A 16,673-nucleotide genomic window follows, 5' to 3' on the forward strand; every position below is an offset into this window, starting at 1 on the left:
CTCTCTATTAAGTGGGGACTCTCCTATATCTTGTTAAAAAAAAAGACTTTGACTGGACGTGGATGTACTGTATGTCGGTCCCACAGTCTAGGAGTAGCGAACCTGCCTCTTACCAGGAGGCCTGGGTTCAATTTTCAGCCAGGTCAGAGATTTTTACCTGGATCTGAAAGCTGGTTCGAGATCCAGAAAGCCAAGAATAACGGCTGAGAGGATTAAAATTTTGATGTAGATCAAACAAATTTTAATAGTATTGATTAGGTGGAACGTGCATATTTAACAGTGAATTCAGTGGTGGATGGATTTATGTTGATACGGTCCATAAACAAATAAAACCATAATGGTTAAATTAATAAATAAAAATTCTTGAGCCTACTTGAGAATAATTGAGGAGCTATCTGATGGTGAGATAGTGGACTTGGTCTAGAAACATGGGTGGAGGCAGCAGAATAACATCCACAGTATCTCCTGCCTGTCATAAGAGGCGACTGAAAGGGGCCGCAGGGGCTCAACTTGGGAGCGTGGGTTGGCGACAATGGTTCCCTTATCCATGTCCTTGCATTGCTTCCACTTACTTGTGCCAAGCTCCTCACTTTCATCTACCCTATCCAATCTGCCTTGGTCAACTCTTGTTCTTTTCTGACCCCAACGGTATTCATTTTCTTACCCATCGTGCCCCTTGTGTTTCTTTGGCTGATACCTTCAATTTTCTAAGTATCAGACCTCTTCAGTATTCCGCTCTAATTAGAGAATGGTTGCAGTTTTTACTTCCTCTTCAATAACCACCACCACTAAGTATGTTAAGCTGATAATTTGTGAAGTTTGCTGGGAATGAAATTTAATTCTGTCATAACAATGATGATAAGTGACCAGGTTTTCACAAAACTAATTATTGTTTTTAAAATTTCAGAATCTAGTGCACTTGTGGACAAGAGGTACATCAACTTGACATATTTCTCAAGAGGTAGGTAAAGCAGGTATCATGGTTTCTAGCATGTAATATTTGCAACTCTTTATTAATTACTTTTTTATTGTCTCTTAGGTTCTTGTGTAACTCAGGTGCTATTTAGGCTGTTACCAAAAGGAGAAACGTCGATGTCACTACGTACCAACCTTTGTTCCCACATGATGCACTGGCTATATAACATGGTGTGTATACCCAGCAAGGAGACATCATGGTTATTGGTACTTCAGGATGATGCTACAAGAACCTGCCATTGTAAACATAAACTCACACAGGGACTCGTCATTACTCTCTACAACAGTGTGTGTGACTTTGAGCATATTCTTACAAAAGGTAGGATTTATATACTAATTGTTAAATTTGCACTGAAGATCCAATAATATTGCCCAAGGATGCAGCAGTACGTAGTTTATATGATGGATTGCGGTAAGGTGTGTTTTGTAATAGTTTTTGGTATTGACTTCAGTCCTTAGATTCGAACAAAGTGAGTATAATTTCTGGAGACTTTCTGTATTGTAGCAAGATTTTTCAGTAGAATGGATGCACTCAGTTCTTCTTAACATCAAATGAGAATTAAGTTGTTCATGTTCACTGAATTCCATCAACCATTCTGTTAGCTTGGAGAAGGAGTACAAGATGAAAAATAAATAAATCTGAAAGAAAAATAATAGAATGCAGTTGAACAAGGTCAAGTGATGCAGGAAATATTAGATTAGGCAATGAAGTCTTAAAGGAAGTAAGTGAATATTGTTACTTGGAACATAATAATTGTCATAAACATATGCGATGTAAGGCTTTTCAGGCGTTTGCTCTATTAACCAGCGTTTCATCTTAGGTCTGACACTAGACTCATCAGAGTGGGGTGTGTCAGACCCTACCCACACCTGCATACACCCCAGCGTCAGTGGGGAGGGTCTGACACATCCCACTCTGATGAGTCTAGTGTCAGACCTAAGACAAAACGCTGGTTAATAGAGCAAACACCTGAAAAGCCTTATATCGCATATGTTTTTGACATTTTTGACATGCTCTATTGGTGAAAAATGTCTAATTCCCTCATGGGAATTTAGAATTTTGCATTAAGAATAATTGTGTCTGGTTGGATATTCCACTGTGGTAATGGAGTAAGTCCGTACAGCCAGCCAGTGTCGAGTGTCGGGCGGCGGTAAATAACTCAACTTCCTAAATGAGTCAAAGGCTTTGGGCAGATGAGCCCCTTTAGGTAGTTTGATGGTCCCCTCAGTGTAGGAAATGACACTGGAACCCATCACAAGTGTTTTGGCCAAATGGCAGAACAAGCGAAGGAGGAATCCGTTACTCTCATGGTTTCCAGTGGTTGTGGTGGCAGAAGAGGTCATGCCAGATGAACTGGCAGTGAAGGCGCACCTCAGTAGTACTTTTGAGTCTGTGGCAGTTGATTTCAGTCTCGGTGTTTGATCCTGCATGTCTCATTCCATATGTGCCGTAGGACATGGCTCGGAGATCACAGTGCATAGGTCACTTCCTGGCAAGCCAAGATCCACTCCAAACAAACTCACGCCAGTGGCACTTCTTCCAAATGTCACTTATTATTTCCGAAGTCCAGCAATGTTGGGATATGGATGGTGGGGGCAGAATATGGGTGAAACTGGAAGCTCCTAGTTAGGACCTGTACGTTGGCAGCTGATGTGTAATGGTCCCTGAGACCCTGTGACTAGTCAGGAATTTGGTCCTGCATCTGTGTTTGGGTAGGCCTGTTTAAGATTACTGCTGCCCACTCCACATGGGGAAGGCCATAGGAAAGGTGGGCTAAACATCAGAAGTCACATCTTATATCCGGCAGGGTGGCCGCACCCTGTGGGTCACCCCTTCCCCCCATGCAGTCAGAAATCAAAAGCAGGAAAAGAGTCACTCTGAAAATCACAACGTGGAATGTGAGAACTTTACTTGACGTGAAAGATAATGACAGGCCTGAGAGAAGAACAGCTCTTGTTACCCATGAGCTCTCTAGACTCAACTTTGATGCTGCTGCTTTGAGTGAAACCAGACTGCCCACTGAAGGCAAAATTACGAACTTTGGATCAGGATATACCATCTTAAGGAAGGGAAAGGAGGAGCAAGAACGTTACATCCATGGTATGGGATTCACTGTGACGACTTAAACTGATTATTGTATTGCAATCAGCAAAAGACTTATGACTCTCCACATTCCATTTTCAGGAGTTACTTTGAAATGAAATGGCATATGGCTTTTAGTGTCGGGAGTGTCCGAGGACATGTTTGGCTCACCAGGTGCAGGTCTTTTGATTAGACGCCCATAGATGACCTGCGGGATGATTACGACACATACACCCAGCCGCCATCCCAGCAAAATTAACCAGTGATGGTTAAAATTCCCAACCCTGCCGGGAATCAAACCCGGGACCCCTGTGACCAAAGGCCAGCATGCTAATCATTTAGGCATGGAGGCGGATATGAGTTACTTTTATGACTCTCATCTCTGCCTATGCTCCAACCTTAGATGCTGATGATGATGTAAAAGATGAGTTCTACAATCAGCTAAGCACAACCATCACCAGTTTACCATCTACAGATAAGCTCTTACTCTTTGGTAATTTCAGTGCTGGAGTTGGGAGAGATAATCGGTTATGCAAAAATGTGATGGGTAAACAAGGACTTGGCAGTTGTAATGCAAATGTACTATTGCTTCTTGGTCTATGAGCAGCAACTCATCACTAGGGCCCGGATTTATATGCACTAAAAACCTGAAAATATGCATGCAAATATGCACTTAAAAGTTACAATATATGCACGGAAAATAAGGAAATATGCTCTTAAAAACATGCAATTTTATTCACTTACCTATTTACAGGTATCATTTATTGCAAAAAGAAGCATCACAATAGGTAATTAGTAGTCTTTCAATGTTTTCTGGAGACAAACTATGTCTATTGTCCGTCAAAATGAGTTTATAGGCTGAAAATGATCGTTCTACATCAATTGACGTAATTGGACAGTACTTATACATGGGCACCAACGTTTCGGAGCATACATCTGGCAAGGATACCCTAGTTCCACTCAAGTATTGACTAATTAACTTAATCTTCTTCAGTCCTGGGTTCGAATTCAACACCTTTTCTAACTTGCATTTAATCTTCTCTCCAATTTCGCCTGGAGCGTAATTCAACGAAGAGGCAGCTTTTTCAACGAGATCAAGTGATTCATGGAGGGGAGTACCAGAAGATTCTAAGCTCTCAATGGCTTTTGGAAGTTTAGAAAAATGTGCATGAATGAAATTCACATCTTGATAAACAGTAGCGGTTTCAAACACACCTTTTGCATCACGGACACACGCAATATGTTCATCTTCAAGTTTTGTAACCACTTCTTTCCTGATAAAATGATACTGCAGATAACCATGTCCCCCACCTTGTCAGGACAGGTTCAGGTGGCAAAGGAACTTCAGGTAGACAATCTTTGTAGAGCTGGACACGAGCTGGTGCTTTCAGAAACAGTTTCTTCCCACATCCAATTAAATTGTTAACAGCTGGAAACTGTGCGCATATTTCTTCTGCAATGCGGTGTAATCCGTGCGCTAAACAGGTTACGTGTATGAGTTTTGGATAAAATACTTGGAGGGCCTTTGCTGCTTTCAACATATACGAAGCTGCATCTGTGAGTAGTACACGCACTTTACAACAATTAGTCTCAATTTCAGATGGCCACAATAGTCGCAGAGAATCATTTACAAATCTTGCTATTGTGCTATGGTTGGTTTTCTCTAGTACTTTACAAGCAAGAAGATGTGGCTTACCGGGTTCGTCTGGATGTAATTTACCAACCACGAAATTTGCTATGTAACGGCCACACGAATCCGTTGTCTCATCCACCGATATCCAGACACAGTTACTTCCGATATCAGAACGGATCAATTCCAGGGTAGATTCATATAGCAGAGGTAGGTAATTTTTCCTAAGAGTTGATTCATCTGGTATTTTTTGATTTACGCAATATTTCTCGAGAAATGATCGCAGAACTGGATTGTTTAATTTATTCCATGGAATGTTGCTGCATACGAAAGCCCGACAAAGATCATTTGAAAATGTATTAAGACTACAGGACTTGGGCTTTACCTGTGTAAAAAGTAGTTGTTGTGGTGTGCTGTTCTTCTCCTCCTTTGCTTTAATATGTGCAGTTGTTTTTGAATGCTGTTCAAGCTGAAATTTCTTTTCACATTTCACTTCCTTTGAGCAAACTTGACAGTACACGATGACACCATCTGTTGAATAGTCCCTATTACCCGACGCCCACTGATTTAGTAAATCTCTTCTGCTGCTCTTTTCCTTAGGCATTTTTTAAAAACTAACACTTTTAGAAACGAGATGCAGGGCACTAAAATGGAACGTAACTAGTGAACTGAAGATACTTCTGTCCTGACCAAGTGCCCAGCCCCCTGAGATTATTATCTGCTGTGGTAGAGAAAGGAATTCAGGGAAGTCCAGCCTGCCTACCCACACCTAAGCTATCTGTTGCCATTGTCAGTTGTGAAAGTAAAGTGCCGTTACACAGACAGTCGAAAATACCAACTAGCGAGGGATGCACATAAAATAGGCAACTAGCTAGGGATGTACAAAACAGATTTATTTTAGTAGTTCTTGTAATTATCCTTAAATTCAGACATTATATACCGGAATATGCTGTTACGTCTAGAATATGCACTAACCCTCAAAATATGTCAAAATATGCAATTGCATATGCGCATATGCATTTTTAAAAAATCCGGGCCCTACTCATCACCAACACTCAGTTTCGACTGCCTACCTGTTTCAAGAGCGCGTGGATGCATCCTTGTTCGAGCATTGGCACATTTTTTATGACGGCATTATATGGCAGTGTGATCAATCAATCAATCAATCAATCAATCAATACTGATCTGCATTTAGGGCAGTCGCCCAGGTGGCAGATTCCCTATCTGTTGCTTTCCTTATACTTATTATCAGAACACTAAGAAATATTGATGATTGTCGGACTGATCAAAAACTACTTATTTGTCAGCTCAGGATCTCCATATGCCCTAAACCACCTAGGCATCTCCAAATCTTGTCCAGACATTTAAACTTCAGGATGAATCCTTTGCCACAGAATTTTAGAATGTGATCAATGTACAGCTGACAGTTTATACAGTTAACACAAATGATGCTCTGCAAGAATAGCCCACTTTGTGGAAGATCACAAAGTCAGCCAAGGAAACCATTGGTTTTGTAAAGCAGAAAAGGCAAGACTGTTTTGACTACAACAGTGATGAACTTTTGTTTTTCATCAGCGCAAAAAGGGAAGCCTATCTATCCCATCATCAAAACCCATCCTCCAACGTGAAGGAAGCACATTTTCTGGAACTCAAAAGAACATGACAGGCAAAGATAAGAGAAATTAAGAATACCTGGTGGCTACAGAAAGCTCAGGAACTTTCACGCAGGAATAAAAGAGCTGTTTGGTCCATCTTGTTCTTCATCAGGTACAAAGTGCTGATAACTCTACCACTGTTACTGACAGCCACGTTGGGAGGAACATTTCTCCACCCTTCTGAATCATCCTTCCACTGCTGATGAAGACTTTCTTCGTGGTGTGCCTCAACAGCCCAAAAGATCTTGAATGGCAGTTCCACCAACTTACCACATTTCAGTGTAGCTCTGTCCGACTCTCTGGCTGAATGGTCAGCGTACTGGCCTTCGGTTCAGAGGTTCCCGGGTTCGATTCCCGGCTGGGTCGGGGATTTTAACCTTCATTGGTTAATTCCAATGGCTCGGGGGCTGGGTGTGTGTGCTGTCCCCAACATCCCTGCAACTCGCACACCACACACAACACTATCCTCCACCACAATAATACGCAGTCACCTACACATGGCAGATGCCGCCCACCCTCATCGGAGGGTCTGCCTTACAAGGCCTGCACTCGGCTAGAAATAGCCACACGAAATTATTATTAGTGTAGCTCTCAATCGACTGAAATTTAGAAAGGCACCTGGCCCAGATAACATCCCTCTGGAGTTAATTCATGTTGGTGGTCAATCCCTCAAAATGCAGATTTCACTCTCATCCTCAAAATTTGGGAAGTCAGAGAGGTACCTGGTGAACTAAAAAAATGCCACTACCATCACAGTCTTCAAGAAAGGTGATTGCAGTGTTTGTGGCAACTACATATCACTACTATCTATTGTAGGTAAAATCCTCGCCAGATTTCTGCTTAACCACCTCCAGGTTATATCTGAGAGAGTCCTCCCCGAGTGCCAGTGTGCTTTTCAAACAGCCAGTACAACTGATTTGATTTTTTGTGCAAGGCAACTCCATAAAAAATACAGAGAGCAACAGAATCCTCTCTTCTAAATCCTTCATGACCTGGAAAAGGCATTTGTCTCAGTTCCAAGAGCTGCTATGTGGGTGGTGCTGTAACACTTTGGCTGTCCTCAGCGTTTTATTGATCTGGTTCAGGCCCTCCGTGATGGCATGACCGAACAGGTTTGCCGTCAGAATAGGATCTCAGACGAATTTCGTATTACTCATAGATTGAAACAAGGCTGTGCACTTGCTCCAACACTGTTTGCATTATATTTGGCTGCCATGCTATAAGAATCGTCTACGAACAACCCAGGTGTGGAGGTGAGGTACCATTTTGATGGAGGGCTTTTCAATCTAGCTAGACCACTCCCGGAGGCTCACCCAGGTTTCAAAGGTAACCAAAATGCTGTATGCAGATGATGCTGGATCGCCTACACTCACACCAGAGAAATTGCAACAGTCAGTTTACTGCTACAAGAGTGCATGTGATCGTTTTGGTTTCACCATTATCGTCCAGAGGATCAAGGTCCTGGCACAACCTTCACCAGGCACAACCCTTCCACATTTCAATGTCTCCATCTCAGCAGGTAGACCACTTTTCATACTTGGGTAGTATCCTATCCGTGCGCTGTAACTGTGAGTAAGGTGTGGAGAAGGGAATTGATGATGCCCTTGCAGCATTTGAATGACTATCACACCAGGAATAAAGACCTGACCGTGAAGGTAAAACAGCATTGCTGTATGGTTGTGAAACTTGGACCCTTTTTCCGACGGGACTTGAAAACCTTGCGCTTCCACTAACAAAAACTTTGATCCCTTCTTAGGATCAAAAAGGGAAGAACATGTCACCAACATTGCCGTTTTTTAGAAAGCATATGCCAGGAGCATAGAATCGTCCATCATAGGTCATCAGTTTAGATGGATTGGCCATGTCCGTCAGATGAGTAATACCAGATTTCCATGTCAAAACATGCATGGTGAACTTTGTTCCAGCACCAGACCTCGTGGAGCCCTTATGAGGCGCCATGACCAGCTTAAGCACACTCTGATGAAGATAACAGGTCTCAATCTACAAACCTGAGACACGTTTTTTTAAGACCGTTCATCTTAGTGCCGGACCATCCCTGCTGCTGATAAACCTGTTTGAAAGGGAACGACGCAGATGTGAAGAGGCCATGAGACAAGCACGAAAACTCTGTACAGCACAACCACGCCCTCTTCCAACAGTTCTGTGCAATCTGTGTGGACACTTGTTTCATGCTAGGATTGGTCTGTTCAGTCATCGAAAGTACATCCACAGACAAAGTGAATTTATTGGGAGAAGAAAACTACTCAGAAACGAGTCAAACCAACGACAGGAATAACTAAGGATGGCAGAATTAAAGAAATTATGATTATTGTTCTTTAAAGGGGCCTAATATATAGGTCATTGGCCCTAAAGAGAACATAAAATGCGGACTAGTGCAACTAGAATGGTGCTTTTTGTTTAAAGAGGCCTAACATCTAGGTCATTGACCCAGCACAAGTAAGGAAAGCCTTTCTGATGAAAAGAGAATATGCTTGCTTCAAACATAAATATGCATATTAGAAAGATTTCTTTTTTCTTTGGAAATAAATAAATAAATAAATAAATAAATAAATAATAATAATAATAATAATAATAATAACAGAAGCAAGAAGAATATTTCTTCAGACCATGAATGTGAACGTCCTCCTAAGAATTGGTAAATTGATAGAGCTCGGCAAGGAACTACAGAAATATCAGGTCAGGCTACTTGTCGCAGTACAGAAAACAATATTTCCTTCAAATGAAGTGTCTACGATGGGCAGCTACAGGGTAATAAAGGGGCAACCAGCAGTCAGGGAGAATAAATTGGGCAGTAAAAGAAGATCACCATCAATTCTGGGAACAGCTTTCTTTGTCCATAATTCAGTAATTCATTTATAGATGCCATTGTTGATTTTAGATCGCCATCCCCAAGAGTGGAAATAAATCATACATCATCTTCAATGGACTTGCCCCAAGTAACACATTGCTCTCCGGCCCATCTGACCTGTAACTGGCCCCGTGGCCAGAAGGTTTTGGCAGAGACATGGAGTTGTTACATTGTATCATTCAAATTATTGCGATTCCTAAACCTAGAATGAGAATGCAATGAAACATCATATATTTCCACTGACCTTTTTAATAGTTCTTCAAGGTGTGGTACCTAAGCTGAGCTGAAGAGTTTGACAGTTAGAAAGCGACCAGCATTGTCATCGCGTGACCAGTAGCAGAGTAGCAGATTGACAACAAGGAAGGAAGGACATATTGTTTGGGTTCAGACCAATATCACATCATTTTAATTTTTGGATAAATTAGATGGAATGAAGAATTGGACGAGATTAAGAGAAGATATGAGAGGTCTAGAAAATTATAGCAGACTTTAAGAAGAAAGAAGAGAGCAGTAACATTTTAAAGGATAACTAATTTTATAGATGTTATTTATTATTTTACGAATTGATATTTATTATTTATGATTTTACGATTTTAGGATAAAGACTATTTATAGATGTTATCTATTATTTTACAAATTGATTTATTTAAGGATTTCCACTAAATGACAAGTAAATGTGAAATTTAGACAAGAAGAAATAATTATTCTTTCAGATGTAAATAAGGGCATAAATTAACATATAGAGATCAATTTAATAGATTACATTAGTTAGGAAATTTCCAGTAAAATCTGCAACAAATGTCATAGTAAATAGCAAAAGGTGAAACTAAGAGAAATTGTTGTAACAATTTTCAAAATTCATATATACTTGTTATATTATACCATTGTACCATAGTCCAAGGATCAATTAATGTTTGGCACCGCTGAAGAAGATAGCGGTGGCTCTCGGAACATGTACATGTACGGTAATTAAATAAAATAAAATGTATAAGTATTGACAAGGCGGTGAAAATATTTTACAGAAATTTGAACACAACCACATAGCGTGGACATCGGAGAGCAAATTGATACATGAGTAATAAGATAGAGACCTCCACAACATGAACCGTAGAATAAAGTCGACACACATCCATGGTGCAACAGAACTCATTCACGCAATACAGACACTCAATGATAGTGAGACACAGATCAATGTACTGAGTTGTGATGCAAAGAAAAACATAGCTGATATAAATAACGTTACATGGGCAACAACAGAACGAACAAAGACGTGCCACGAAATAAATACCTACGGAGAATAAGGAAATAGTAGCCAACCACAATGCCATGTGTTTATTATTATTTCATATGGCATGCAGAGGATACGATTACAAATATGAAGGTAAAACTATACACAAGTAATAAATATCTAGTAATATCCACTTATGATCACTAAAAATCACAATTTAATGTCCAAAGAAATCCACTTCTCTGCATCGTCACTTGCATTCTGAAGGTCTTCATATCCTCCGTATCCTCTGTTGAAAGACCGTAATGGGGGCATTCCGTCAAAATATGATGAATGGTCTGCACTGCATCACCACAGTCACACTGAGGGCTAGGAATTTTCCCCCACTTGTGTAGCCAGAAGTTACATCTTCCGTGACCAGTCTGCACTCTGTTCAGAGATGTCCATATCCTTCTTGTGAGATCAAAACCAAGAGGTTTCCTGCAGGGATCGGTGATCAATCAATCAGTCCTAGCTGATCAGGGTTTGATGTAGTCTGTTTTTCCCGCCAAGTTTTGTCCATGTTGTACTTCGATTCAATCAACCTCTTGCCAACTAGTTGCCATGAGGGATATCGAGATTTTAAACTCCCTTGCTTCTGGGGAAACAGTCCTAATGTATGGGTAAGAAATCATTTGCAGTACATTTTAAACATTCCTTTTTTAGAGCTGTTAGCCTTCAAAGGTGTGAAGAAAGAGATCGAAAAATTTAAAAAATAGTAGTTAAATCCTTAATCAGGCCATTCATATATGTGCAGTAAAGCATGTTGAGAATCTCAGAGACCAATACATTCACATTTTAAAACATTTAAAATAACGTAAAAACAAGCATCGAGAAACATTGTATTGGTGGGAAAACCATAACGTTCGCGGGGTATGGAGGAAATGCCTACTCCCAGTCCTGAACAACTAGGATGAAATAAGGCAAAAAGCCTTCTTCACAATTCATCTTTCATCACCCATCATTCACCATTCATCACCTTGCCAGATCACATCTGGCATTGTAAGCCCTGACTTTGGTCAGAAATGTATTGATCATTGATCAGACAATCAGCCTATTATGATTAGTCTTCTAATGAAATATCCACCGGTTTGGATACACACGATCATCAGATCCAAACAAAGACACCATTCGGATACGGTGGGGTGTCACATGGAAGACCAAGGCGAGTCGGAGCGCCTGCAACCCTTTAAACAACATGCAGACCCATCCGATCAAGAGGAAACTTAAATTTAATAAATCAGGACAGTTCTCATATTTTGCTACAGTGAACATAAATTCATTAATGAAAGTGGGCAAATTAAAACATCTCACAGACGTCTTAGATCAACATAAGATACTGATAACTGCTCTTCAAGAATTGCGTAATACGGATCAAGACCCCCTTGAGTCAGGGGGATATCGCCTATACAAGGGTCCCCCAGGTGAAAGAGTACTAAAGAGTGTTCCTCAGTTTGGAGTCGGCTTTTTGGTTCATACTAGTATCTTAGATTCAATTGAAGATTTTTCTTCCACCTCCCCCCGAACGGCATTGATGACAGTCAAAGTAGAGAATAAACCGTACACATTGATAAACGTCCATGCTCCAACAAATGAAGAAAACAGGACCAACAGGGAAGACACAGACAAATTTTGGGAAGAACTAGACCAACTATTATCATACATTTCCGATAACCATATTAAAATCATGCTTGGCGATTTCAATGCTAAAATAGGCCGTGAGAAAAAGTTTCGTAATGTTGTAGGTAAGTGGCCAGCTCATCATCTAACTAACAGGAATGGTCAGAGATTGATCGATCTTTGTATTGATCATGGGCTACTTTTGGGAACCACACGATTCAAACGACGACCACATAAACTGATGACTTGGAAGTGCCCTAATGTTAAATTAGGGGAGTTCCAAATTGATCATGTAGCTATGGATAAGAACTATCATAAGGAAATTTACAATGTGAGGGTCCTCCGTGGAGTGGACATAGATTCAGATCATTATTTGTCCAAAATTAAAATAAAATTAACTCCAAAAAAGAAACGCATTCTCTCCAAATGTAATAGGAAGAAAACATATGACCCTAGCTATCTCATTAACAATAAATTATATTATGAACAATCTAAAACCTATCTAAGTGATGATTTGGGAACGGTAATTAACAAGTTAAAAACCATTGCTGAGGAAAACGCTCCCGTTAAAAAGAGGAAAAATCATGCTTGGTGGAATGAGGAGTGCGATGCAGCGATTCATCACCGACACAAGGTATGGTTGATTGATCAACAACGGAAAACAGAACAGTCACGCGAAGAACTTGTTACTGCTAGACGACATACGGCTAAAATCATCCGAAGGGTTAAGAGAAATTATCACACGGAGATGTTACACTCTATTGACGAAGCATTTACTCAACATAAGACAAGAGATTACTATAAAACATTTCGGCAATACCAAACTAATTATACTCCCCCAACACTCCTAATGAGAGATACTAATGGAAAACAGGCACATACTAATCAAGATAATGCGGAAATTTTAGCTAGATACTTTGAGAACTTACTTAACAGTGAGGAACCTTCAGAATATCTGCAATATGACACACATCCAAAAAATAGGATACCTTTAGAAAAGGTTACACCGCCCGTTTATAATGAAGTACGAGCAGCAATTGATTCCCTTGAAAATTCTAAAGCACCGGGAGAGAACCAAATCGTCGCAGAGGTATGGAAGAATGCTAATGACCAAACCGTTCAGAATCTACATAAACATCTTATAGATATTTGGAATACTGCTACAATGCCTGAAGAGTGGAATATGGCAATAATTCAGCCATTGCATAAAAAGGGCGATAGATCTGATCCAAATAATTATCGAGGAGTATCATTATTGGATATTACATATAAGATTTTATCTAAGATTATCTATAGCAGAATACAGGGACATCTTGACTGTGAACTAGGGGAATAACAAGGTGGATTTCGTCCAGGAAGAAGCTGCCCTGACGAAATCATCAGTTTAAAATGGATTATGAAACATCATAGATCTAGAAACAAAAATGTAGTTATTACGTTTGTTGATTTTCAAAAGGCGTATGATAGTATACATTGTGAATCACTGTTGAATGTCCTTCAGGAATTTGGTCTACATTCCAAATTTATTAGCCTGATTGGTATGACTCTTAAGAATACTCAATCTAAAGTTAGATTCAGAAATGAGTTATCTAAATCATTTGCAATTATAACAGGCCTCCGCCAGGGAGATGGACTTTCGCCATTATTGTTCAATTGTGTATTGGAAAAGGTCATGCGAGAGTGGACTAAGGTATGTCCTCCAAAAGTCAAAATTGGAAAAAATATCAAACTAAATTGCTTGGCATTCGCGGATGATCTTGCGATACTGGCAAATGGTTTCGAAGAGACTAAAGTTCAATTGGAAGAACTTGTAAATGTAGCAAAAAAAGTTGGATTGCAAATTTCATATGATAAAACAAAAATAATGTCTACTTTCAGAACTTTAAATTCAGAGCTATTATTAAATAATAATAATAATAAACGAATTGAAATTGTAAGTACATTTAAATATTTGGGTGAAAATCTCACTTGGAATTGCAATGAAAAAACCATCAATAGAGAGCAGTATATATAAACTGAAGCAGGCACAACGGATAACTTGGCCTACATACAAAAAGAAATGTCTTTCGATTAATGCCAAATTTAGGCATTATAACTCTGTTATTAAACCAGAAGCAACTTATGCTTGTGAAACATTATTTAAACTCAATACTAGATCAACAACAGAACGCTTACAACGAGTTGATCGAAGGATACTCAGGACGATCATAAACAAGAAACATCAGGTGGATGGACAGTGGAGATTGTTGCCGAATGAGGTTATCTATCGGGAAAGTGAGTCCATCACAGACACGATGAGAAAAAGAAGAATTGCCTTTTTTTGTCATATATTTCGACTAAGTGATAACAGAGTTTTAAAACAATTATTTAATTACTTTTGGAATAGTAAATCAAAAAACAATTGGTTTAAAGAAGTCCAAAGTGATTTGGAGGAGTGGAATATTACCATGCAAACCATAGAAAACAGAGGCGAGAAAAGTATTTTGAAGAATAAATGCATCAGGCTTCCTCTGACCACTGTACAGAGGAAACAATATGTTATAACGGATGCGGAGAGGGCAGCCAGGTCAACCAGACTCAAGACTTTGTGGGAGAAGAAAAGGAAGACAGATTTGTTGTAGTCTGATTTAAGTGCTCCAATGTGGGCGTAAACTCTGTAAATAAATAAATAATCAATATAACTGGTCCGTTATTGGGCATTATAAATTTTAAATTATAAATATTATAAATTATAAATGTCCAATCGTTCAGAAAGGATGAAACAGTATTGGGCTGACAAAAAGAAGAAAACCTCCATAAACCTGACTAAGTAGTCCTATGTTGGCTAAAAAATAAAATAAAATAAATAAATGTCCAATAATGGACCAATTATATTGGTATTATAAATTTACCCATTCGGGACAAATATTTCAGGTTTTCTATGGGATCCAACGCTTTTATGAAGAGAAACATTGTGTCACTCACCTTAACCCTTCAACAAGATAAAAGCTTAGAAGAAGAGCCTCAGAAAAGCCAGATAGATATGATCGGGAACATAATGTCATAAAATCACAGGACGACAATGGCGACATCTGTGATCTCCTTGGGCTAAGTTTGCGTGTACAATATGAAGTCGAAGTCATTCATAATAGCCATGTCATTGAGTACACATATGTAACAGAAGGCAACAAGTTTGTCAGAAAAGCGAACCAGATAAAGATAGAGATGGCCAACGTATGGCACAATATTCACATACAAAAACAAATGCCATTGACACACTATGACGGGGAAAGAAGCGTGGATTTTGTACTGTTAAGGTACATCAATGATAATCTGCAAGTAGTTCCACAATAACTTTAGATGGCATAAGAAGCAAGAGCTGCACCAACATGTATTCATACGTGATCGGCTGCAGAGCATTGTGCTCAGAAACCCACATTGCTACATGAGTGAACAGGCCTAAGGCAAAGGGATAGCCTTTCTCCACTTTTCTTTAATTGCATCATAGAAAAGTTCATCAGGGATTGGGAATCGAGAAGGACTGAAAATGAAACTCATAATTGGGTAAAACTAGGTTTTGGGAAGAATGGCCTGATGTTGGACTGTCTAGCATTTGCAGATGACGACGTTCTGATAACAGACAACCTTCACACAGCCAAGAAGCAAGTGGAAGAACTAGAAAATATTGCAGCCAAAACAGGAGTAAGAATTTCCTTTGAAAAAACAGCTCATAGACTGAGCAGAGGGTATCATTCTGTGCAGGGGAGTATCTTCTACCGAAATGCGACATTGTATTGGTGTAAAAAGAATTCGTTTCATCAACGTCGATCATTGTAAACAACATGGCAGCATCCTCACATAGTCTGTATTTGTCTAATGCAGCTCTTGAACACATATTAGGTGAAAGTAGTGATGAGAATAATCCGAGTGATAATGAAAGTATTAGTGATGATGATTATGCATAGCAGGAAATTGTGTGTGATGTAAATAATGATAGTAATGCTTACCCAAGTGCTCATGGACACCCGTTGATACAAATTGTATTCCAACAAGAAGGTAATTAGATACAATATCCACATGATATGAACTGCATATCCACTTAATTTGAACAAAATTAGACAAGTCGTTCAGAACTTATAGCAATGTTTGTGACAGCATGTAAAATTGTGATATTTTTCTAAAATTTATTACCGCTGTAAGGTAAAACTTGGCAGACTTTTAATACTAGCTTGAGGGGTTAACTTTGAAAAAAGAATGAAATAAAAATCTTATTCATGTAAAATATGGATGGTATTGACTAGCTGAATTTCATTTCTCAGTACTTTGATAATCAAAATGAATTTCTTTCTCTTGTGTAATTTTTATTGTACATTATAGTAAATTTATGAATTCGATTTCTTTGTAGGCAGCAAACTGGAATGGGAACTCAGGCATATTTTAGTCATGGGGGTGATGGTGCTACGGAACTTACTGCAGCGTGAGTTTGGACTGTATTTTGAGTGTGCTGAGGAAGAGTATCAACTGTTAATATCCAAAATACAGATAGTTTCTGAGAAGCTAGAGTTGAACTCCATGCAGCGTAAGTATATTATACT

The 16,673-nt window shown here is 39.3% G+C and overlaps 1 protein-coding gene across 1 annotated transcript in view; it reads left to right on the forward strand.

Moving 5' to 3' along the window:
• The first annotated feature begins 428 nt into the window (after nucleotides 1–428).
• The window catches only part of LOC136872160 (uncharacterized), a 28,780-nt gene continuing 12,535 nt past the window's right edge, over nucleotides 429–16,673 (forward strand). Inside the window, exons 1-4 of the mRNA XM_068227350.1 lie at nucleotides 429–522; nucleotides 908–961; nucleotides 1,040–1,294; nucleotides 16,484–16,657. Coding sequence (XP_068083451.1) covers nucleotides 429–522; nucleotides 908–961; nucleotides 1,040–1,294; nucleotides 16,484–16,657 — 577 coding nt within the window. The remainder of the gene's footprint in view (nucleotides 523–907; nucleotides 962–1,039; nucleotides 1,295–16,483; nucleotides 16,658–16,673) is intronic.

The sequence above is a fragment of the Anabrus simplex genome, chromosome 4, assembly GCF_040414725.1.
Source record: "Anabrus simplex isolate iqAnaSimp1 chromosome 4, ASM4041472v1, whole genome shotgun sequence".
Lineage (NCBI taxonomy): Eukaryota > Metazoa > Arthropoda > Insecta > Orthoptera > Tettigoniidae > Anabrus > Anabrus simplex.